Raw genomic sequence first — 25,495 nt, forward strand, 5'->3', positions numbered from 1 at the left:
ATGAAAATGAACTTGGGATCAGCAAATTGCTATAAAATAAAGGTGTTAACTGAAAAACTTCCAGGTTCCCAATTTTCCTACATTAAAAATAATACTCTAGCACTTTATTTTTTTCTATACTAATGCAAATATTTTTGGTGCTTCATAAAACATTGAGCACATCTCCCACGTAATACCATAGTTCAGATTAGAAACACTGTTAACATATAAATTGTTTCACACTTCTTCCACACTTTACCATCAAGTTTTTGAAAAATGAGAAAATTAAGAAATTGTAAATAAAAATACAAATCAAATGTTTAAATAGTAGAAGCTACATAGATTTTTCTTCATATTTGAAGTTTTATCATTAAAAAGTGTTTCTTTCTAAAGCAAACTGATATTTACTATTCATAGGCCTCTTTTTTCAAGAGTATTTTCTCTACCTTTATTAGGCCATTGAGACTAGACTAGAAAGGTATGTTTTTGATTGAAGAAGAGTGTTCTTAGCTAAATACAAAATACATAAAAATACTAAGGGTAAATATTGCTTTGTTTGCTTACAGTATAAAAGAAATAAGGGCAATAGAGTGGTGACTGAGCCAAATGGGACACTTAACAATTTGGATTCTCCTTTTTATTCTTTTTATTGACACTCTACAAATGTTCATATTAGTTGAGGAGTTCTGTGGTTGTCTTATATTCACTTAATGAAATAATGAAGAAGAGAAAAATATCTCAAGGCTGGAAAAGTAAGAAAAGGCTGCAGACGTTAGGGCATGTATTGAATAAGCAGACTTCTGGACAATAAAATTATAAGAAAGCAAACTACATGCTTTAAAGTTTAGTGGGAGACTAAATAGTAATGATAACATTTCTATCATGATTTATAGTTTACCAAGAGCATTTCTGTTTCCCAACTACCACATGAGTCAGGAAGAGCACACGTGAAGATATTGAGAGCCACGGGAGAGAGAAGTAATTTCACTGTGGAGCTAGGACTATGAACCATGTTCTTCGTATACAGAACATATGCTTCTATTTTCTGTGGATTATGTGTCGCATATCATTAAGGAAGCCTGGGAAAACCTGTTGCAATTTCCTGACATTATTTTTTAAAGATGATGATTTTCCCAAGTGATTCAGATGTTCAGCCCAGGTTGAGGACTACCGGTATAAAATAAGAAGAAAACAAACAGGAGTTTGTAATATGAAAAAAAATGTTACATGAAGACTTACTGGAAGGATCAAGAATGCTATCCTGAAAAAGAAAATAATCAAAAGAGAGGATTTTACTTAGCATGCGCTGCTATCCCAGACGGAATTCAAGACAGTAGCTAGGAGTTATGGAGAGATGCTTGAAGTTCACAAAATTAAAACCTTTCAAAATAAATGTATGCCTTGTGAAGTTGTAACCCCCCTGTCAAGGAAAGTGCTCAAGCAAAATGGATAACTATAGATCAAGGAAAATGGTGGAAGCTAATAATACATTGAGAGACATAAAAGATCACTTAAAGACTCTAAGATTCTGAGGCAATTATATACTTTCTCATTTGTTTTGAACATAACTTCTATTCTTCAGCCCATGATATCTGAAATGTTGTGCATTGATAATTATTAATAATAAAAAATGTTTTTATCATTTAAAAAATGACTTCTTAACTTGTCTTATAGAATGTAAGAAAGTCTGAGTGTCCATACACTGAGGATAATGCCAATATTAATGTCTTCCGTTAAGATTTTTTTTAGGAGGGAAGACAGCATAGTTGGAAAGAATTTTCCCTTTGGAGACAGACAGATCTGAATTCCACTTTTAGCTCTGTTGCTTTTGGGTTACACAGCCTTGAACTAGAAACTTGACTCTCCTGATCTCTTGTTTCTCTATCTAATAAAATAGTATAACAGAAATTACAGAAACGAAATTTAAGGACTAACTGTAATATGGCATAGAGTAGTGCTAAATGAATATTAGTTTCCTAAATTATGTCTAATTAGTAACAATTTCCTACACTGGCACAAAGACACCGGTGAAAGATGGCCAAGGAAGTTCAAACACAAAGGTACAAATTAACATATTTATGTAAACATTAAAGGTTTAAAGAAAATGAAACATGAAGATATTTCTTTGTTTCTCCAGAGGTCTCAAATTTGGAGATCTCTGCACTCCATAACTCAAACAGTTTTAGAATTCTGTTATTCTAAGTCATTCTCAGACCCTTTACTTGATGGCTAGAGTAAATAGAGCATACTGAATATAATTTAACTTGTTCTTGATGGTTCATGGTAATCATTCGGAATAACATTTTCTATACTACACATAGTGCTGAAATTGCTGTCTGGATTTTTCCATATTTCTGGATTGCTTTTTCCTACGGCTTCTGCTTAACTGCACTTCTCATTATAGAGGCTCCTACATTATACAGTACTGTTGACTTTCCACTAAATTGCCTTTGCCTACTGTCGTTGGTGTTCTCTAGCTTCTTTCTTTGTGGTCTGATCTATTTTTTTTTTAAGGTTTATTTACTTTTGAGACAGAGAGAGACAGAGCATGAACGGGGGAGTGTCAGAGAGAGGGAGACACAGAATCTGAAACAGGCTCCAGGCTCTGAGCTGTCAGCCCAGAGCCCCACGCAGGGCTCGAACTCACGGACCGCGAGATCGTGACCTGAGCTGAAGTCGGACGCTTAACCGACTGAGCCACCCAGGCGCCCCAGATCTATTTTTTTTTTAGCTGTAACTTTCCAAATACTTAGAGGTCCGTTAGGCACACAACTGCCTGCAACCTAATCTTTATAGCCTTGGTTGTTAGACTGCCTGCTCAAACTAACCTAGAACAGAATTAATGGCTTTTAGTAAAAACAGAATTAATGGCTTTTAGTAAAAACAGAATTAATGGCTTTTAGTAAAAACAGAATTAATGGCTTTTAGTAATGACTTTAGTAAAAGCTTAAAAAGATGTTAAGTATTTGAGAAGGCAAGAAATGCAAACACTCCTTATAACTACACATTGACACTTATTTCTCTAAGACTCAGGGGTGCTTTAGCTTAATTATTTCTGGCTTTGTCACTGACCTACTTGAGATTGTTGCAAGTCAGGTAGCTGTGTGATTGGGTGTTACTATAAATGCTATAAATGTGTAATGCCCTAACAAACTAGGTTGTAGCTATAAACCCAAACCTAGTGGAATAAAATTCTCCAAGTGGGCTGTATAGAGAAATGTTATTTAATATGAAAAATGATTGTTAGCATAAACCCTGGAAGTCATTTATATAGAATAAAAGTCAACTAATTTTAAGAAAGAAGATTTCCTTACCCTATATTCCCAACCAGCATTAACATTATAAATTATGTTTATAAGGATGACCCCAAAGACATTTAAAGTGACTTAGGATTGACCAAGGGAGATTAACATATATTTAGTGTAGAAGCAGACATTCAGAGCTGGAGGGCACCACAGGGGTAATTGTTTCCAATCCTCTCATTTCACAGATGAGGAAAAGAGACACAGAATGGCAGAATCATTTACACAAGTTTCACATCTAGTTAGTAAATGTCAGGAATAAAACCAGGTCTCTGAATTCTTAATGTGGTGCCTTTTTATTATTCCCATGGCCACCATATCATTCAATATGTTTTAGTATTCTTTGGGACTCTGAAAAAGTTAATTCTTGGGCCAATTTTTATAACTCTTGCTATAGTATGAATGTTTGTGTCCCCCCCCCCCCTCAACTGCCATATGTTGAAACCTAATCCCCAAGGTGATGGTATTAGGAGGTGAGTCCTTTGGGGGATGAATGAATACAATTAATGCCATTATAAAAAAAGCTCCCTTGCCCCTTTCTCCATATGACATTGACTACTAAGTTAAGAAGGCACCAGAAAGCTGACTCTAACAAGATTCTAAATCAGCTTGTGCCTTGATCTTGAACTTCCCAGCTTCCAGAACCTGTCAGAAATAAATTTCTGTTGTTTATAAGGCACCTGGTTATGGCATTTTGTCATAGCAGCCCAAACAGACTAAGACAACCCTGTTAACTATAACAGTTAACAAGCTAAAAAACCAATTTCCTCAACAACCTGACATAAAGAGACATTTAGAAATGTTCCTAGAAATGGAGAATTGTTCCCTTTTGGAGCAACAGCATGTGTTTCCTCTCGAGCTTGAAGACAAGGCTAGAGCCAGGCAACATCAGAACGTGTTCTGCAGCCCTCACTGGGGGCTTAAGAATCCCTCTTTTTGAATGGGCTAAGTAATTGGTGTTCATTTATCCATCCATCCATCCATCTTTCCATCCATCCGTCCATCCAGTGATTAATTTTACAATGATAGGTCACTGGCAATTGTTTTTCTCTTGTGCACTTTTCTATGATGTGTTCATCTTAATCTGCAACATTACTTATGAAAATATTCACTTAACATAGTTACTTAGAAGTATACTTTTTTTCTGAAAATAAAATATAATTGTTTTAGATTTTATGTTTGAAACCACCTTAAAATATTTTATTTTATTATCTGAATTTGTACCCAAATACAAGATAAATTTATTGAGCCAATTTAGAAAATACTACCTAATATATTCTAGGTCAATACTTTAAAGTTACTTTTACAAGAATAAAATCTTCAGCATAACAGTAAAGTGTCTATCTCTTTTCTTCATGTAATTTTTGTTAAAATGTAGGTAAAAGATAATTATACATATAAAATAATAAAAAAAATTTCAACAGGAATAATAATAGGCAATAACTGGTTTCAGCTTTTTTTTTTTGGTTTCAGCTTTTAAGAGTCTTGTTTGGAAAGGGATAAATGAATTTTGAATAAAGTTAAGATATAAAAGAGACTCTAAATTCATAATCTTGGTGGCCAAAGACAAATTATGTAGGTATCATTTAATTTTTATTCATTTCACTTAAGAAATATGCTAGGTGCTAACTGTGTGCCAAAAGCCACATTTATTTGGTGATCCATGAATTTAAAAGAATATAAAATCACCCTTTCTGGCCTGAAAGAAACTTTCACTGTAATCAAACATATTGTGAAAGCATGATGAAATGGCTGAGAGAAAAGAAGGTTAAGTTTGAAACACTAATATTTTATGGATAATTTTGATTATCTGAACTGACGTTAACCTTAACTATGGCCCCTGTATCTCAAATGAACTCATTCTTTACCATAAGTGATAACAAATAACTGTTTAAAATAGATATAATAAGATTTTTACACTTACAATTAACATCAAACAACCTATGAGACAACAGTCAATGATGAGTTAATCAAATAGCCTCACATTGTGGCTTGGAAATAAAAGGGAGTAACTTGGGTAAGATCAGAAATGATACCATAACAAAAATAAATAAACTTTTATTTTATTATTAATTGAAAGCAATGAGGTATATCTTGATTGCCATGGATGTCTTATGAAAGTTCCTATATTTTTCTTTGCCTTGTTAAAGAAAGAGTACATGATGATTATAAATCTATATGTATCTATGAGGAAAGCTTAGACTAATAAATATTCCCATGGAGAGCATAAAAAAGGGCTTAGAGACTAGAGACGGGGACTCGAGGCAGTATAGAACACAACCTTAGGCTTTATTTCTTTATTGAAGTATCTGTTAATTTTTTCTTTTTTTTCAATTTTTTTTTAATGTTTATTTATTTATTTTGAGAGACAGAGACAGAGCATGAGCAGGGGAGGAGCAGAGAGAGAGACACAGAATCTGAAACAGGCTCCAGGCTCTGAGCTGTCAGCACAGAGCCCGACGTGGGGCTCGAACTCACAAACCGTGAGATCATGACCTGAGACGAAGCTGGACGCTCAGCCGACTGAGCCACCCAGGGCCCCTCTGTTAATTTTTTCAACTACTGCTTGATGGCACACTTAAAACTGCATGTCAAACTTAATACTAAAAACAAATGGAAAGAATGGAAGTGATTTTTTAGGGGGTAGTGAGATTCTGTTTGGGATGATGAAAAGTTTTGGAAATGGATAATGGTGATAGTTGCATACTACAATAAAAATAAATAAAAAGAGTGAGATAGGTTCACAAGGAACTCTTACAACTCATTAGTAAAAACAAAATACCAAAACCACATACATGCAAAAACTAATAACACATTTTAAAAAAAGGCTAAGGACTTGAATAGGTATTTCTCCAAAGAAGAAATACAAACAGCCAACAGGTAAAAGAGAAAGTGTTCCATGTCATTACTGATCAGGGAAATGAAAACCAAAACAGCGAGGAGATATCACCTCACATTTGTCAGTACGACTATTCTCAAAAACCAAACACCAAAACAAAGCACAAGTGAGGAAGTGGATAAATTAGAACACTGGCACCTTGTTAGTGGAAATGCAAAATGGTGCAACCGCTAATGATAAACAGTAGGGAAATTTCTCAAAAAATTAAAAATATAAATACCATATGATCCAGCAATCCTACTTCTGGGTATTTAGCCAAAAGAATTAAAATCAAGATCTCAAGGAAATTGTAGCACCAGTATTCACAGTAGCCAAGATGTGATAACAGTGTATATGTCCATCAACAGGATTAAAAAAAAAAAAGGTGGTATATGCATACAATGGAATGCTATTCGGTCTTAAAAGGAAGGTAATTCTGCAATATGCAAGGACATGGATGAACCTGTAGGACACTATACTAAGTCAAATGACCATTCACAGAGCGACAGATGCTGTGTGACTGCAGTTACATGAGGTCTCTAAAATAGTCAAATTCATAGGACCAAAGAAGAGAATGGTGGTTGCAGGGGCTGGAGGGAGGAGGAAAAGGGGAGTTACTCATCAACAGAAAAAGTTTCAGTTAAGCAAGATGAATAATCTCTGGAGGTCTGTGGTACAACATTGCATCCATAGTCAACAATAATATATTGTTATAACTAAAAATTTGTTGAGGGGAGATCTCATGTTAAGTGTTCTTACGACAATAAAAAAAATCAAAAAAATTTTAAGTTTATTTATTTTGAGAGAGAGAGAGAGAGAGAGACAGAGAGAGACAGAGAGAGAGAGAGACAGAGAATCCCAAGTAGGCTTCCGTGCTGTCAGCACAGAGCCCCATGTGGAGCTCAATCTCATGAACCATGAGATCATGACCTAGGCCGAGATCCAGAGTTGGACACTCATCTGCTGAGCCACCCAGGCACCCCTAGTCAAATTTTAAATAATGACAAATATGAAAATGTATTTAAGGTATATCATTAAGAGAAAAAGCAAGAACTCAAAAGAGTAAGTTGAAGTGTGCCAGTTCATTATTTTCTCTATATATTATGGATACCTAGTGCATACTATGAAGACACTCTGGAAGAACTGAAGTTATATTGGGGATGACACTGTGGGGACAGTAGTATTCTAAATTGCTGAGTTCTGGGTTATTAAACATGTTTATAACATGAGTACAAAAAAATATAGTTATAATTATAAATTTTGTGTTATATATATTTTACCACAGAAGTAAGAAAAACTAAAGAGCCTAAAATATCATGACCCTGATGCCTGGTAAGACACCTATGAATTTCTTGTACACTGTGTGCCCTTGCTAGATCTGAATCTCCTTTTATATACCATAGATACAGTAATATTATATTTTAGTGTCAGAGGATCTTAAGAAAATCTTTTTGTTACTTTAATAACACAGGAAACCTTTGCAATAAGCAATTAAGACATCCTGTTGCTTGTTCAACGTGAGGTTAATTCCCTTACTCTTTGTAAAACTAGAAAATATTAAATGTTATTTCCTTTTCTAGAGAAAATGGCACAGTCAAGATAAGTGTGCTGTGAGCATAGTAATTATTAGCAGCTATCTTCAGCTACTCTGAATCATACTGTGTTTTCCATTAGAGGAGACTTGTTATGATATTGCAAAGCTCTTTTCAAGGGAACAAAGCTAGGTTCCTTACACGATTTCTTAACATTAATTTATATAAGAATATTAATAATAAGGTTAGCAGGTGCAGAAATGAAGAACATAAGCTTATTAATAAGGTATATTCCGGGGCGCCTGGGTGGCGCAGTCGGTTAAGCGTCCGACTTCAGCCAGGTCACGATCTCGCGGTCCGTGAGTTTGAGCCCTGCGTCGGGCTCTGGGCTGATGGCTCGGAGCCTGGAGCCTGTTTCCGATTCTGTGTCTCCCTCTCTCTCTGCCCCTCCCCCGTTCATGCTCTGTCTCTCTCTGTCCCAAAAATAAATAAAAAACGTTGAAAAAAAATTAAAAAAAAAATAAGGTATATTCCACACGAAACCAGGTATTTTTGATGATAGCTTCATAGTTTTCTGCAAAATCTCAGAGGAATGCTCAGAACTTGCATTGATATAAGAATGTTAGGCAAGTTTCTACAGAAAATAGTAGACCCTATAGTGCTCCCCCCATCATTGTGTAAATATCAGAACGAACATTATCACTCGAATACCCTGCTTATTTGTTACAGATTACTATGCTATTATACCTTTTGTATATTTAAAAAAAAATTAATTTGATTTTCTGAGAGAGAGAGAGAATCTGAAGCAGGCTCCAGGCTCCAAGCTGTGAGCATAGAGCCTGACATGGGGCTCGAACTCACAAACCATGAGATCATCACCTGAGTCAGATGCATAACTGACTGAGTCACCCCGGCGCTCCTACCTTTTATATGTTTAATGCCACCACTTCTTCTTTTAAATTACTGCAACACTTTTGTACTAAATTTCTTAAAAAATAAATAATGTATTAAAACATGAGTACATAATTTCAATTTCCACAACTAGTTTTCAAATTTCATAAGGAAATAAAACTTTTTTAATAAGTTAACTTTTTTTTAATAAGTTAACTTTCACTCATTTAAAAATAATGAGTTATTTCCGGCTAATGTCAAAAATACTTAATATTTTCCAGCAATGATTTAATATTAAAATACAAAGGAATAAAATGCTAACTCAAGTAGTATTTTCACATATATCTACTCCAGGAAAAGAACTGAACTTCTACAGCCGCTGAGAAACATGTACAAAGTTGCTAGCAAACCCATGGCACTGACAGACGTACCTAATTCTGAAAGAATGAAATGCTCTGTGTCTTGCTCGTGAGATAAATTTTCCAAGCCATCTATACGGCAGGTTCTCCAACTATTAAATAAAAAAAGTAATTGCTCTGCAAGTTTGTTAGCAGATGCTAATGATGAATGCTTAACACATTCTGCCCTCATGTTTCCCTTTAGATCTCCTTGCACTACTCGGGGTTCTATAAACGTGCTGCTGTGGCATGTACATTTGCTTTCAAATAAATGAAAAGGTTTGTGTACAAAACCTGATTGATGAATGTAATGGGATATTAACAGCCCTCCGACATCTGAATGGTGTGTATATTACATTAACTATATCAAAGAAAAACTGTACGACAATATGAAATCTGTGGGTTACTATTTCACTGTCAATAAAAATCATGGAAATTGATTTTCTAAAGTGTAAATGCACTGTTTATAAAGCTAAAAGCATCTAAATAGCACTGGCAAAATAACGTTTTAGTGAAAAGTTATTTATATCTGTATACAGTGCCCACTAATACTCTTGCTTACCAAGTACACAGTCTCGATCAAGGAAAAAGGCAATTAATATGCTCTGAATTGAACATCACTGGTTTTTTCCCCCCAAAATTTGTTTATACAAATGCAACAATCTTAGCATAGTAATTTCATCTGAGAACAGGGTCTTTGGATGCTATGGTCTGTTTTTGGAGGTTGGAAGGAAAATGCAAAGGCTGACCTGTAAAATACCTCTGATAATTTTATCCTCCTTAGCTCCCTATGCATCTCTCCAAAGCACACTGGGTTAGAAAATAAGAATGCTGCTTTGTATTGTTGCCACTCTGCTAGCTAGATGTGGGAATATGGAATATAACTTAATCTCTCTGGATCACAGGCTTCTTATCTCTAAAATGTGAATTAATTGAGAATACAATAATAATGATATCTAAACAGAAAAATCTTCCTTCTTTCCAGTGTCAATAACATCAAAAAATGGAACCTAATATCTTTTAAGCCCAGGAAATATTGATGCTAATGTTGTCTATATAGCATTAGCTATCTGGATGATAATCGAGCCATTTAAAAAATGCAGATACGGGGCGCCTGGGTGGCGCAGTCGGTTAAGCGGCCGACTTCGGCTCAGGTCACGATCTCGCGGTCCGTGAGTTCGAGCCCCGCGTCAGGCTCTGGGCTGATGGCTCAGAGCCTGGAGCCTGTTTCCGATTCTGTGTCTCCCTCTCTCTCTGCCCCTCCCCCGTTCATGCTCTGTCTCTCTCTGTCTCAAAAACAAATAAAAAAAAGTTAAAAAAAATGCAGATACGTTCCTATAGGTATGTTCTAATATAGGTGAGCCCCCATACGTACTCATTCTCAGAATACTGATTATTTTCTTTGTTATGATTCTTTAAAATTGCATAGATTCAGCCTCCAGTTATTAATATCTAAAACTCAGATGGAAAATGGGATAGTTTATAAGTCTACAAAATGTGGTGATATGGCATTCTTTATGCTAGATGTTTCAGACTGCTAATTAAAGTTATTATTACCGTGACTGCATAAAGAAGACTTTGTTAATTTATTGAAGTTAGAACCTAGTCATCTGAATCATTTTTTAAAAAAGGAGAATTGATCTATAAATGTAATTTTTAAAATTTTATGATTTCTCCAACGCACAACTTCCTGTAGCTTGCATGACTAGGAGGCTACAATATTGCCAAGAAGCCAGGAAGAATGAGTCATCCAACCAGGGAATGGTGTTCCAATAAAGAAAACTTCCAGACAATTAACACTTTTACCCCTTTACCCTTTAAAAGCATTTCAGAAGAATGATTCCTCAAATCAGTTGTAAAATTCCTGATATTTGAAGTAATGTTTACCACCTTTTTAAAGGTAAATTTAAGTGTTTTTTAGAATTTTTGTGTTTGTTTTTAACTACTAAAAATTTTGGATGAAAAACCTGGAGAAATTAAATGGTGAATGCAATTTAAGAAAAAGTAAGTTTGGCTAAACTGGAAAACAAAATTCCACAATTATCATCTATTTGATTCCCATGCGGCTGTTTGAGAATGTTCACTGCTCTTGTAAGAAGCATGAACCGTTCACTATTTTCTGGCCATTACTATGACGTGATTCAGAGCCTCCTCACCTTTTAAAGTATGTGTAAGCCAAAATTCTCATGTCTATAGAACCGGCTCAGCTGTACAATCTGCCTGCCATATGCCACCAAAACAGAGGGAACAAACAGCATAGTAAAAATACATTTTATAAACTGGTCAAAATTTGGTGGACCCAGATGCAGGATGGGAGTCCTCCAACCAGAGCCTGATCTAAACCAGTTGAAAGCTACTTGTGCAGACAGAGCATGGTCCTACACTGCATTGTGCCACAGGACTGGCTTTTTAGCTGTGAAATGTGGTTTTTAATCATTTTCCCGTTCTTGCTCTGCTGTAAATTCATTTCTTTCTTTCCCCTCCATGCACCTACCTTCAGCAGTTCTGCACCTGTTTCTAATATGTTGCTTTTCCACTAAATTCAAGGGTGGAACTTAATTCAGGCAGTCATGATTACTAGCAATCTGTTCTCAATGAGGAAAAAGTGGAAATAATCTATTTGTGTCATTTAGTAGACATCTTGAATCCCCTCCGAATATTGCTTAATAAAACTGCAATACTGAAGTTGAAGATTATTTTTCATTAAATATGCTAATGCTACGTATTTTAATAGTGGCTTTTCCCCAATTGCTTAAATAACTTCCAAAATTTTAGCTCATTAGTTTTAATAATAACTTGGTGAAGTAGGAGGACAGCAAGAAATCTTTTAAATTGAATATACTATTCTAAGATAATTTTACTTGGCAAAGCTGAAGCAGTAAATGTGAAATATAATAATCTATCTTATATTATCATCTGAATAATATGTTTGTACCCTTTAAGTAAAATATTGGTATAGTCAGAAAAAAGTTGAAAATATTTTGCATCACAGTGGTTTAGACTTGCCTCATTTGTATAGTGGAAGTACTTAATTTGTATTTAAAGTTCAGACAATATGTTAAGTGCAAAATTCATGAGTTCTTAGGCACTGTTGGTGGGAATGCAACCAATACATAACTTTGGAAAACAGAATGGAGGTTCCTCAAATAATTAAAAAATAGAATTATTATGTGATCCAGTAATTGCACTACTAGGTATTACCCAAAGAATATGAAAACACTAATTTAAGTGGATATATGCACCCCGATGTTTACTGCAGCATTATTTTCAATAGCCAAAATATGGAAGCGCCCAAGTGTCCAATGATGGACAAATGGATAAAGAAGATGTGACATTTTGAAAGAAAACCAGAAAACCATGAAAAAGAGAAAGACAAAAAAGAATCAGATAAAGTCTTGAGAAACAACCACAAAACAAGCAATGAAATGACAATAAATACCTATAAATAATTACTTTGAATGTAAATGGACTAAACGCTCCAATCAAAAGGCATAGTGTGACAGAATGGATTGAAAAACAAAGACCCATCTATATGCTGCCTACAAGAGGCTTTGAACACTCTTAAAAATTTCAAATCTAATCATACCTCTCTTCTTCTTCAAATTCTTACAAGACTCATAGCCGTTAGGATACAGTACAACATGGTCAAGTAGGCCAGTGAGGTTCTCCCAACCTGACACATGTTAATCTCTTCAGTCTCATCCAGAGCCATTTCACTTTTCTCTGCTCTAAGCACACTTTCCTGTGTGCTCTTGAATCATGGCAAACCTTTTCACCTTTGTGCATTCCCTCATGTTGTTCACTTCACCCTCTCCCTTCTGCTCATTCTTTGGGTTTCTTCATAAATCTTTTTTTCTTCTCCCCGCCCCCACTGCACCCCATAGGAATCATGTCAAATTCTTAAAATCCCTTATTGCGTCTTTACATTTCCTTTCATAGCACTCGAAAATTTTTATAAGAGTTCACTGCTTTCTTCGAATCTTGTTACTGGGTGTCATGCCCCTCCCTCTCCCATCTACTGTACTATAAGAAGCTTGATGAGGGAGAGTACCATATTTATTTGTTCACATTGTATGCCTAGCCTCTATTACCAGATCTGACACATAGTAAGTATTTGATAGATATGTATTGAACAGATTAAAAAAAATAGACTATTTGGGACCTGACTCACATAACACCTTATCTCTAGAGGCTATTTGGATTATAATTCCTTATAAAAAGAATGTCATTTACAATGGTTTTATTAACTAGAGTGTCCCTATTTACTTACAAGCCTGGAATTCCTGTTCCTGTTTAATGTGTTAACCTAGAGTAAGCATTTATGTAGTGATCTACTTGATCTTGGAACCTTATAGTCTAGGTTAAGAGTACACCATATCTCATGCACTGCTAATTTACATTCCTAAAAGACAGCTTCAGTTACTACATCCCATTGCTAAAATTTTGCAGTGGGTATCCTTTCCCCAATGTACGATTTCATCATTTCCACATTCAAAACTACTGTATGTGGACTATAACCCAATATTATTTCACAGTTTCCCCAGCAAGGTAGTTTTTGCTTCACTCAAATTAGACAATTCAATATTCCCACACATATCCACCTCTGGGCCTTTGTAGATTTTATTCCTGTCTTCCAGCAATCTTCACAAAATTAGGGCTCTTTTCTGGGGCATTTCTCTCATAGTGACTATCTCTGCCTGTTGATTCCCAGGAGCTGAATTTAATGTACTTTAAAGTGGTTGTGTTGCCCAATGTTCTCAGGCCAAGGAGATCCTGCATTCTTTAAGGCCTATTTCAAATGTGACCCCATGATCTGACTAAGCAAATACAAGTGACATTCAGTAATTATTATCCATTGTGGGTTCTTGCCAGACTAATGGATCTCTGGTGACCAAGCTTCTGCCCTGTGAAAGTGCTTAATAATGTATTTATGTCTTACGATATATAAGGGACAAAAAAAAACCAATATAGCACAATACTTGAAAGAGAACTTTGGGAGTACAAATTCAAATGAAAATTCAAACATTTCTAAAAAAATTAAGTCAGTAGATCAATCAAAAAAGAAAAATGGTAGAAAATGCAACTCTGCCATTACAAGAAGCTGTTAGATGAGCTACAAATGATAAATGTAAACTGCAAAGAATTAAATGAAGGATTGCTAAGGGCCAATTTTTGTCACATTGTGCAGCCCTGGAACCATGAATACCTACAGCAAAGGTAAGGGAAATTTCAGTCTATAAGTGGAATATTGGTATAGAAAGTATCATTGAGTGAAAAGGGATATCATATCTCCTCATAGAATATATTAAAATATAAAGGTTGGTTGAAAGTTGGTGGTATAAGAGATTTACAATTGGCAAATTTCTATTTTTCACCTTAGTTAAATTAACAGCTTCAAACTCTCTCCCTTTACTTGCTCCTATCATTATAACAGTACTTAGTGTAAAACATTTTTCTCTGCTGAAAATAAAGCATCATCATTCTGCCAGGAGCCTGGTTTGTTAGCAGCTCAAGTGGCCACATGAAGCTAACCCCAGGGCTACTGCACTGGCTGTGTTCCTAGGAGAAAATCTCAAAGATATCCCCAGTCTTAGGATCTCCTTGGCCTGTGAACATTTGGCAATACTACCACTTTAACATACCGGAGTATGTTAAATTCAGCTCCTGGGAAGCAAAAAGTATATGGTATAGCAGCATTGGAAATCTTTCTGACTAATTAAGGAACCATGTGGGAGTTGTGCTCGTGGCATTCTCATTTGTAAAGGAAGGAAGACTTTACGAAGAAGGAAGAAAAAGCAAGTGAAACATTTTGCTGAATGCACATGGATTTTAGAGCTACATCTTCCTCCTAGAGAATGTTCCCAATGAAAATGAAGGCATCCAGCCATTTTTAATTTAAGCATTGGGTCAAATTGATTTTCCAAGGTCAAGATCGTTATAACTTCAAAGCCTCTTTGCTTTTCTGAGGTTAAATACTAACACAGCCCACAAAATCAGTAAACCAAACTAGCAGCTCAACTGACTAAATTTCTTGATAATGAAGATAGGTTGAAAAGCAGGATGTAAATGTTCTTCCTTTCTTTTTAAAATAATAGCATTACCTACAAACTATCGTAGTCACTACTCCAAATTTTTCCTCTTTGCTCTGGTTATAGAGTCTTTTTTTTGAAGACTCAGAATTGCATGGCAAGAGTGATGAACTCACCCATCCATCTTTTCTAGACAATGGGTTCCATCATGTCCTAAAGGAGAACACCCTCCTGATCAACCCAGAAACAAAGAAATTGCTTCAACCCTGATGAAAGACACTTTGATAATGTATCTTTTACTTACAGAGAAATTAATCTCAGAATTCCAGAGGAGAAAGCATATTGAAAATTAAGTTTTCATCTGTGTTTAAGCTAAATACATACATATAATACATAAGCAAGTAAGTGCTGTAACATGAAGCAAGATCTTTACAATACACTTATGTATAAGTAAATAAACAACATAACTTTTAAAAGATGTGTTATGTATACTCACTCAAGTGACAGCATTCAGAAAAGTTCAAATTGTGAACTCTTATTCCTATTTATGTTAGAATAAAGGCCAGACCAGTAAACATTCTAAATCCTCACTGTCCCTTCTGCGTACTGTTGTAACCTCAGCATCATAATACTGAGGTTTCTGTGTATAGGGCTGAGCTACACAAAAGTTGAGAAACAAGTGTTCCCATCATGGTGCTTATACTCCCCTGGACAGATAAAATAGATACAATAAACAAATTACTATAGGTTGAGATGATCAGAGAAGATGTCACAGCCCTCCCAAGAGAAGGGCATAACCCATGTAAATAGTGAAAGGGGTAAAAATATATAAAGGGGTAGGGTGAAGGGTATAACAGGTCAGACTCATTTAGTTTGTTGAGAAAAATTTATTTGCCTGGAAATGAAGTTTGGTGGAGAGATTTGTAAGAATTTAAAAGTTGATATGGCATCATCCGTCCTTCACCCAAATTCTTTTGGAAGGGCGTATTACCGATAAAATATCTACATTAACCATAGTCACTTTAACTGATGTGAAATCTGCTTTATTGCAAATGGGATTTGAGTGGATTGAAAATGAGAGGAGGTCTTGGTGCTTAGCTTTTTGTCTTTGGTCATACCATTAGCTTATACAACTTTGGGAGATTAGACTGATAAACAAGAAAAAGATTTCTATGGATTAAGAAATGTATGCGATAGTCCTGTTAATAGTTTTTCATTTACAAGGAAAAAATAAGGATTTATGGATTATGAATTAAAATCAAGGAAAAAAAAACATTTTCCTGGACCGACTAGGTTTAGGATATTATGTTGTTGCTATGATTACATAAAACTGTATAATTCAATATGGCTGCATATAGGATTACATACAACTCACTTTTATGAGAGACTACTTCTATTAAACCATACCTTCTTAGTCCAAAGGGCCTTTCATGAGAGTCATATAAACTCATGCTAAGATGAAGAAAATTGTATCATTGTTCTTTTGGATAAATTTAGCTTTTACATATCTTATCATTATTAAATTGAGAATATGTAATTTTTAAAAATTTATATAATATAATCAATATTTGAAGCCTGGAGTAGCACTGGCTCACTGTCTTGGGCTCTACCATTAGAAAGCATGGTCTATTTAAACAAATTATTCCTGCACCTGTCTTGGATTTATACACTCTGCTTCCTGGATTCAGGAAGCTATTCAGTGTATAAAGGTATTTCAATGTGATAATTTCCTCATATAATTAACATGATTCTTCAGTCATATTCAAATTTTACATTAAAAATCTTTCATGTACATTAAGTCTACCAAAGTGAGTTGAAAGTTTTTCTTATTCTAAGTTCATGATGTGTTTTATGTTGCAATTCTTCCTTATTACAGAGGGAAAACTGTACACCTAAAAGCTGCTATTACTATAATTATATGACAGGAAGGCGAGCGACAAGTCTAAAAATAGTAGTAGGCTCCCTGGGGGTGCCCAAGTGTTAGAACTAAGTTGCAGTAGTACAAAGGCACAGGATGATGAAAAGCAGTTTCATCTCCTGAAGAGTAGGTGAACTGCAGACCTATCTAGAAAAGAGAGTAACTACCCAACGTCAGTTAAAAAAGAAAAAAAAAAGGAATACTCATCACTTTGGGGAGTTTTTCTAAATTTTTTTTAATGTTTATTTATTTTTGAGAGAGAGAAAGAGAGAGTAAAAGCAAGGGATGGGCAGAGAGAGAGGGAGAATTCCAAGAATTCCAAGCAGGCTCCAGGCTCCATGCTGTCTCAGGGCCTGATGTGGGGCTCGAATTTGCAAACTGAGATCATGACCCGAGCTGAAGTTGGACGCTTAACTAACAGCCACCCAGGCATACTTTGGGGAGTTTTTCTAGATAGGTATTTTCCAAATATCTAATTTTTAATTTAATTGTTTTATACAATTATTTTATTTTATTTTATTTTATTTTATTTTATTTTATTTTATTTAAGTTTATTTATTCTGAAAGAGAGAGAGAGCAGGCATGAGCAGGGGAGGGCTGTCAGCATGGAGCCCAATTTGGGCTCGAACTCACGAACCCATGAGATTATGACCTGAGCCGAAATAAAGAGCTGGACGTTTAACTGACTGAGCCACTCATGTGCCCCCAAAGTACGTTTTAATCACTTAAAAATACATGGGGGAGTTGGCACGGAGGGCAGAGACAACAAATTAAATGTTCAAGGTGCACACATTTATCCAAAGAAACCATACTCTGATGCATTTTCAATCAACATTTCCAAACAGTTGACTAGGGAAAATTTATATGTACAGGTGACCCTTGAAATAGCATGGGGGTTAAGGGTGGTGGCCCCACAGCACAGTTGAAAATCTTCACATAACTCTTGACTCCTCCAGAACTTAACTACAAACAGCCTATAAAGTGGTCTCTCATATACTGGTTTATAAAAGTAAATGGTGATGCAAGGATAAAGCCTCCAGGAGGTCTCAATTCCATCAGAGCTCCACAGATGTCAAGAAGGTAGAATGAGAATTTTCCTGAGCAGGTTTCTTCAGAGAGAGTGATTGTTCTGAGTCCCTTTCTCAGCCCCCTTTGGGATAGAGGGTGGGAGGGCTACCTTCTAACACTTTACCTGGGGAGACACCTTCAAGAAAACCACTTGGGTATCTCTGAAATAAGATCATATTGTTGGGAGTCACATATAAGAACACAGAATTCACTTGTGGACAGGGTCTGACTCCTGCCAAAGAATTGGGGAAGGCTAGACACAGGATCCTCATTGCTTTGGTGGTAGGAGGCAGAACACTGAGGGATGGGTGAAGAGAGGGATGCAGGAGTGCTTCTCTGTGGACCAGATCTGAGCCACACAGGGGGGCCAGCTTTACATCTTGGGTCCTGTCCAAGAGTACCACCTGGCAAAGCAAGGAGCCCAGAGCAGAAGGAGGTTGGAGATAACTTCCGGATTTCGCAGGACTAAGGAAGTGCAGGAGGGAGACTCAGGGGGTGTTACCTGAAGAGCCCAAAGGATCTCATAAAGAAGTGTCAGCTTTAATCATCTGCCATACCCATCAAAGAACACTAGCATAACACATCTAGCAAGGGATTAAAACTGCTTCTTCCTGGGGCTCCTATGTGGCTCAGTCGGTTAAGCGTCTAACTCTTGGTTTCAGCTCAGGTCATGATCTCATGGTTTGTGAGTTCAAGCCCCGCATCAGGGTCCACACTCACAGTGTGGAGCCTGCTTTGGAATTCTCTCTCTCTCTGTGTCCCTCCTGTGCATGCATATTCTCTCTCTCTCTCTCTGTCCTCTCAAAATAAATAAACTAAAAACAACAACAACAACAACAAAAAACTGCCTCTTCCCTTCCCTTTAATCCCTCCTTGTGTCTTCTCCCTAGTGACAAATAGTAGCTCCTAATAGGCTTATAACAGGAGAGAGAAGAGAGCCTATGGAGTATGTTCTAATTCCTGGTTTCTAGCCCCAAAAAGATCTTGGAGGGATTTTATTTGTTCAGAAAAAAATGACCCTTTTGCTAAATAAACAGTTGGAGACAAAAAATATGATTGCTTTTGGTTATTTCTGAAATTGAGCTTGTTCAATATCCCAGTTACAGAAACTATGAAGCCTGCTAGTAATCCAGAGCAGAGCATCAGGAGAGGCACATTTTAAATGCCACCTGTCTCATGCTTTAAAGTCACCTTATCTGGCAGAAGGGGAAAATGTAGCTGTCTGAAATATCAGAATACAAAACATGATACCCCATGAAATCAGCAGCATGCAGTGTGATTCAAGTCAGAGTTTAATCTGCAATGCTACATCACATTTTTTTTGGTCAAGAGTGAAAATAATCATGATGATGATGGTGGTGACGATGATGATGATGACGACACTCTAGCCCTTTCAGATTACTATCATTGGGGAAGTGTGTAGATAAGGATCTCAAAATCAGAGGACCTAATGCTACTGCTTAGGATGATAGAACGACTTCAGGTTGGGAAAGCAAGAACGAACAGATGTTCCCTAGGAAGACAGAATTAAATGACCGTGAGATTCCAGACATACACAGTAGGCTGGATAACTTGCAGTAGACTAGAGCATACAGTAGTGCACTAGACTAGATTTGATCAATACTTTTACTGCAGCCAAACTGTAGGTCAAGTGATGGAGAGACAACAGACAATGTCGAGGAATGAATTCTGGGGCCAGATTAGGTGGGTTGAACCAGTGCAATCTGAATGACTACTATAAAATGTATTGGAGTTCTTTCTTTTACCTCAAAAATATAAAATTATTTTTGATGAAAAATAACATCAGTGAAAATAACATAGATATTAATTTTACAGTCATCCATGGAGATGGTTCTAATACACTTAAAGACAAATATTAACTACAAGAAAAAGCAGCTTGTCAAAAAGATAAACATAAAATTGTTATATGACCCAGCAATTCCACTCCTAGGTACATGCTTAAAAGCAATGAAAACAGATACTCATATTACACTTGTACTCAAATTTTAACAGCAGCTCTATTCACAATAGCCAGAGGAAACAACTCAAATGTCCATCGACTGATAAATGGATAAACAAATGTATTATATCCATACAATGGGATATAAATGAGCCAAAAAAAGGTAACTAAACACTGATATATGATACAATTTTGATGAACTTTGAAAACATTTAAAAAGTCATATATTGTATAACTCTAGTTTAGGAAACATTCAGAATAAGGAAATTATATATATATATATATATATATATATATATATATATGGTACATATGGTACAATCTACACAGAAAGAGCTGATTATATATATATATTATATATATAATCTTATATATATAATTAAATATATATAATTATATTAATCTATATAATTAAATATAAATATATTTATATGACATATAAATATAAATATATAAAATAAAAATATATATAATATATATAATTATATATTATATATATATTATATATATAATTATATATAATATATAATCAGCTCTTTCTGTGTAGATTGTACCATATGTCAAAAAAGTAACAAAGGATTACCTCAGTATGCTTGCCTTCTATTAAGCCCTTGTAATATCAAGAACGTGACGATTTGAATTATTGCAGGCATCATAACATTTTTGCTTATAAATGTCTATGATTGCATAGTTGAATTAATTGGGTTTCCAAGTTAAACCTGGCTTTGTTTTTATTTTTTTTTTTAATTTTTAATGTTTATTTATTTTTCAGAGAGAGAGACAGAGAGAGAGACAGACAGACCATGAGTGGGGTAAGGACAGAGAGAGAGGGAGACACAGAATCCCAAGCAGGCTCCAGGCTCCATGCTGTCAGCATACAGCCTGATGCAGGGCTCGAACTCACGAACCACAAGATCATGACCTGAGCTGAAGTTGGAAATTTAACTGACTGAGCCACCCAGGCGCCCCTAAGCCTGGCTTTAAAGCAGGTCTAAAAACATAAAAATAGTGAATTCACCTAACATGCAGTGCAATGGTAATAAATGCAATACCAGAAATTGAAGATTTGGTTTTAAGAAAAATAAGTACCAATGATGCAGACAGAAGGAGATGGGAAAAGAGCATTTTTTTTCTAAAGCAGTATCAACTGAAAGAGAAAAAAACAGTATAATAGAAACATACACCTTGCTGCAATCTTATCTTAAATCCCCATTATGTTAGCCCAAATTCCTTCGAGTATACAATTTTCAGTCAAAGTCACCATTGTATGAAGTCTCCTCTCCCTTACTATGTGCTTTGTTTTTTTCCAGTTTAATTGGAGGCTTTATTTTAAAATGAACCTTGAAGCAATTTTGGTGGTTCACCTCTTCATTATTTCAGTAACAAAATACCAACTTGCTCATTGCAGTAGTTGATGGCAGTGTCATTACATTCAAGGGAAATAAAGTATCTGGGTTCCTTTTCTCACATTGTGTGATTATAGTGTTGAAAATGTCTGTAAATAAAACAACAACTGAAACAATCTTTGGCTATTTTGTAAGTAATTATAAGTCTAAGCTGGTTATCACTCACCAGAAGTATTCTAGAACTACTTTAGTCATTGCTTCCAGAAGTGCTCTTTGGCGAGGTGTATACTATATAGTTTGCCATGTTTAACTAACCTTCTGCATTATAAAATCTTCCTTCAGTTAGGAAATACTCTTCTTTATCTGTCAAAAAGTTAAGGATGTTTGGTCGAGTATACAATTACTGTCTGACTATCCAAAGTTTAGCCCCAGCGAAAGTAATTCAGCATATGAAAAAAAAAAAATCCAATGAATGTATCATTGCATATATTTACTTTTCTCTCTCTTGAGAAAAGTTTAGAGCTGCAATCATTTTAATTAACACATTGTGCAGAAGAATGCACGACAGCAGCTGTTAATATGCATTTTTAAGACTAGAGGGTGTGGTGACTTATCTAGATATAAGAGCAACATATGTTCAGCTAAGCATATGGATTATAATATAAATTATGATTGTAATGCAGAGAAACAGAGGGACATGTGCAATGGCTGCCTGTTTTCATTTAATCGCTAACATTTTTCTAACATACATTAGAGGAGGCGTTATATTATTTTACTGTGGAAATATGATAGAACATGATCGATCATAATACTTTAAATCAGCTTAATGCATTCTGAAACATGTAACTGTTTTTTCTGTGAATGTAAATTCAGATTTAAAAACGTTATTCAACAAATAAATTGAAAACAAATAACTATATAGCGAGCATCTTAAAGCAACCTTAAAATATCAAAAGACTGTGTTTTCCTGTTTTATCCATTTTGTTTCATTATGTTTTTGACAGAATAATGGTTTAGTTACTGTGAACGCTATTAATTCAATTTACAAACTAGCTGGTTGGAGATGGTAGTGATGACACAAATTACCTTCTCTTGATATTGGCGCCTTGAAGAATCCAAAGACTGGATTAAAGCCGTGGCATGGCCGACAAACATGGCATAGCAGGTGGCCCCAACGATCATGCTCAGCATGGTAATCCAGAGGTCAGACATGCTGACTGGGGCCTGGGCTCCATACCCAATGCACAGCATGTGACTCATAGCTTTGAAGAGTGCATATGAATACTGCTTTCCCCACGAATCATTCTGGAAGAGAAGGGAAAGAGAAAACAGGCTGAGTCATTAGGATAGCAGAATAAAAAGTGAGTATGACCCGTACACAAAAACATTAGAGAGTAACGAGTATGGAGAAACATCCTTGTAATGGAACATTTAATTGCTACTCAAATGACCTGCGGTTTCCAAAACTTGCCTACCACTAGGAAACAGAAATAATCTACTGATAATATATGCATTCCAGTCAGTTTTAGGTTTGTTGTCTTTAAAACTAAAATTCCTTTTGGGACAATGGTGTAACTGTCATATAAAAATGCCGAGAATGAATGCTGATAGACTGACTCCAAAGTTTCAAGGAAAACTGGTCATTTTCTTGCAATGTATTTGCAAGATGAGAAATGTTGCAGGTAAGTATGAAGTTGATGGGTCTATGTATAGGAATTTTTATCAAAAATACGATGTTTAGATTTAAAATCCAAATGGATATATTTGCATAGTCCTTAACTCTATACTTCTTAAATGAAAAATACACAAACATTTTGGCAATGCAGGTCTGATAAATGGAAAGACTTCCTTGAAGTCCTCTTTCAGGGTAATGTAGATTGGAATTCAAATGTCAGGATTGATGATGGATGAATCTTGTTGGCTTTTTATAAAATAAAATAAGCAAAATAATATCTTGGCAAACCCTCTGGAAAAAAAAGAGCTGACTTCTGAGATTATTTACTGGATGCAATTTCTGAAACCTTTCAAAAATTTACTCCAAACTCTATTCTACAAAAATAAGCTATTCAATATATCTTATCTACCCTTTGATAAAATTTAAAGGACTATTTGGATCAATTTGTATCAAGTTCCTGGCCCAAGACTTACAAAATTTATGAGGTCCAGTGCAAAATGAAAATTTGGGATCCATTAGTTCAAAATGTAAGAAAAAAGTGCTGTTAAAGATAATAATAGATACTAAATTTTCCTTTAAAATATTTTATTACTTATGATAGTAATAGCGATAGATGAATAACAACATAAATTTATATATTTCAAAAAATAATATTTTTGTGTCATAGTTATATATAATATGATAAATAGAAATACTGTATTATTGTGATATATTGATCATATAATTTTTCTGGTTTAATTTTCTGCAAATCCATTTCTTAGGTCATCAACATTTTTACAATTAGCAATTTCATTTTCAACTATAAAATTGCAAGTGACATCACTTGTTTTGGCTAAGGTAAGATCACAAATAATTTCTGATAGTTTCTGAGAAATTTTAAGAAAGATCTTTCTGTTGATGCACCTATTACTGGAACTACTTAGAATATTCTATAGATTATGATAACATTGGCATAAATTTCTGATTTAACATAAATTTTAGTACATCTGGAGCTGATGATTCTAATGGAACATTTTTCAATGAAGATTTAACTCTATACAAACTAGTTTCATGTATGAATGTGATTTTTAATTAAACTTTCTACTTTAAGATAACTATAGATTAACATGCAAATTTTAAGAAATAATAGAGAACCCATGCACCTTTCATCCAAAATAGTAACATCCTGCAAAGTATGTACAATGTTACAACCAGGAAATTGACATGGGTACAATCCATTGATCTCACTCATATTGCACTGATTTAAGGTGCTTGTTAGTGTGTGTACTTAAGTTTTATACAATTTTAACGCCTGTGTAAGTTTGCGTATTCCTCACCACAGTCAAGATACAGAACAATTCCATCACAACAAAGATCCTTTACACTGTCTATATGTTGAATTTAATGTAAATGTATGCACTGACATTTTAATATTACCTCTGACATTTCCTATAACTCGCTGAGGTTGTGCAAGAAACCAAAAGTAGTTTCATAATTCGTATATAATCCAAAATACCTGTTTATGTATTTTATTCCTTTATTTTCAATTATAAGGTAAAATTATACAAAAAATTCCTTTTTTTGCTATTCATCGGTTCATTTAGAGTTTCATATGAAGATAGTGTTATTTTCCATCAAATATGATGATCTTTAAATTCAATCTGTATTTCTAGGCTGGTGGATATTTGCTTTGCAATGTTGCAGGAGTTTTCAAAACTGGACATTGTAAACTGTGAAAAATTCTAATAACTCCCTGATATGTTTTATTGCAACATCCATGTATACACCTTAACTTTGTAATAATTTGCTGACAAAGTTTACCATCTGAGTTATGCAAGCATTATTTTGGGATTTAGGCAGATTTAATGTTCGTGTAGATACTGCAGGGATGGGATCCTGGGACTGATAGGCAGCTGTCCTCTCCCCAAGATTCCTGTCCCTGCCGGCAGTGGGGGAGCCGCTCCTACCTCTTCCATTTGCTGCTTTTGCTGCTGTTGCTTTGGGGGTTGCTGTTGCCACTGGTAATCTGGCCCAGTTCTGGCTTGGCCACACTGGGGACACAGCATCCCAGACTGCGGAGGCAGGCAGATGTGCACCTTGCTGTCAGGCCAATTGCTTGGCTTCTGTGTTGCCCGCTTTGCCTGCGGGTCTGAACCTGTGTATGCAGAGTGGCCCCCTGAAGCTCCAATGCTCATGGTCATGTTCATGCTCCACTGTCCCAGTGAACTTCATTTACAGAACATAAATTCACAGATAAAGTTATTGAGAATATCAAGATAGCAGCAGCGGAGCTTTATAACAAGCACAAGGTCCTTCTGGAAGTGGGTCCCTGTGCAACTAAAAGGTCATGCCCACATACACACAAAGATATCCCTGCCTTTGTCGAATTAACTCTTAAATTATTGGAAAATTTTAAGTTATTTAAAAATATATTGAATATACGTAGATAATTTTTTGTTCATGTTTTAATGGAGTTATCCAATTAGGAAAAATAGGACATGATAAAGCTGAAACACCCAACCTCATAAACTTTGGAATTG

General features: G+C 35.3%; 1 protein-coding gene across 1 annotated transcript in view; it reads right to left on the minus strand.

Moving 5' to 3' along the window:
• HCN1 (hyperpolarization activated cyclic nucleotide gated potassium channel 1) overlaps nucleotides 1-25,495 on the minus strand; it is a 393,365-nt gene that overhangs the window by 89,288 nt on the left and 278,582 nt on the right. Inside the window, exon 4 of the mRNA XM_058719343.1 lies at nucleotides 22,388-22,606. Within this exon, the coding sequence (XP_058575326.1) occupies nucleotides 22,388-22,606 (219 nt within the window). The remainder of the gene's footprint in view (nucleotides 1-22,387; nucleotides 22,607-25,495) is intronic.

This window comes from Neofelis nebulosa, chromosome 1 (genome assembly GCF_028018385.1).
Source record: "Neofelis nebulosa isolate mNeoNeb1 chromosome 1, mNeoNeb1.pri, whole genome shotgun sequence".
Classification (NCBI taxonomy): domain Eukaryota; kingdom Metazoa; phylum Chordata; class Mammalia; order Carnivora; family Felidae; genus Neofelis; species Neofelis nebulosa.